Genomic DNA, 902 nt, shown 5'->3' with positions numbered 1-902 from the left:
CTGCTGCTGCTGTTCCTGCTGAACCGATACATCTATACCCTCATCTTGCTGCTGCGCCTCATGCAGCAGCTGCTGCACAATATCTAAGGAGTCAGCATCGATACGAACTCTACAAGGAGCAGCAGCATGTTGTCCTGCCTGTCGTTGCTGCTGCTGCTGCTGCTGCTGCTGCTGCTGCAGAGGCTTTGCTGCTGTACAACTATAAGTAGCTATAATTGGTACCCAAGGAGTATTTAGTCGCCAATCTTTGAGTTTTCTTTCTGATAAAAGACGCCAAAAGGAGACTTCTATTAAGAAAGAAAATGGCTGGAAGCATACAAGGCTCTGCTGCTGCTGCTGCTGCTGCTGCTGCTGCAGTTGCTGCTGCTGCTGCTGCAGTTGCTGCTGCTGCTGCAGGTGATGCTGATGTAGTTGCAGTTGCTGATGATGGAGTTGCTGATGATGGAGCAACTGATGATGATGCTGCAGATGCTGATGATACTGCACATGTGAGGGCTTCCTTGGGTGGCGCTGCTGCTGCTGCTGCTGCTGCTCCTGCTGAGGTAGAGGAGACTCAGGAGGCACGGAAGCGCTCGAAGCTTCTTCCCTCTTGAAATCCATGGTTGCTGCTGCTGCTGCTGTTGCTGCTGCTGCTGCTGCTGTTGTTGTTGTTGTTGTTGCTACTGGTGTTGCTGCAGGTGTTGCTGCTGCTGCTGCAGTTACACCAGCTGCTGCCACTCCAGAGGCTCTGCTGATCCTCTGAAGAGCAGTACCAGACGCAGCTGCCACCAGACCATCCGAGCAGCAGCAGCAGCCGCAGCAGCAGCTGCTGCTGTTGTTGCTGCTGTCTGTGGTGTTGAATCAGCACTTGGTGCAGCAACAAGAAATATAAAAGATAAAATTTCAACTAACAAAAAGGAGGC

General features: G+C 52.0%; 1 protein-coding gene across 1 annotated transcript in view; it reads right to left on the bottom strand.

Annotated features, from left to right (window-relative positions):
• EMWEY_00048660 (thiF family domain-containing protein, putative) overlaps positions 1-600 on the bottom strand; it is a gene marked incomplete at both ends in the record, with an annotated part of 5,918 nt that extends 5,318 nt beyond the window's left edge. Inside the window, one exon of the mRNA XM_013479398.1 lies at positions 1-600. This exon is cut by the window's left edge and continues 1,781 nt beyond it. Within this exon, the coding sequence (XP_013334852.1) occupies positions 1-600 (600 nt within the window).
• Positions 601-902: the final 302 nt, after the last annotated feature.

Source organism: Eimeria maxima, genomic scaffold (genome assembly GCF_000499605.1).
Source record: "Eimeria maxima Weybridge genomic scaffold, Emw_scaff1108, whole genome shotgun sequence".
NCBI classification, from domain to species: Eukaryota; Apicomplexa; class Conoidasida; order Eucoccidiorida; family Eimeriidae; genus Eimeria; species Eimeria maxima.
Note: the sequence above shows the minus strand (reverse complement) of the source record. Positions and strands in the feature narration are given on the sequence as shown.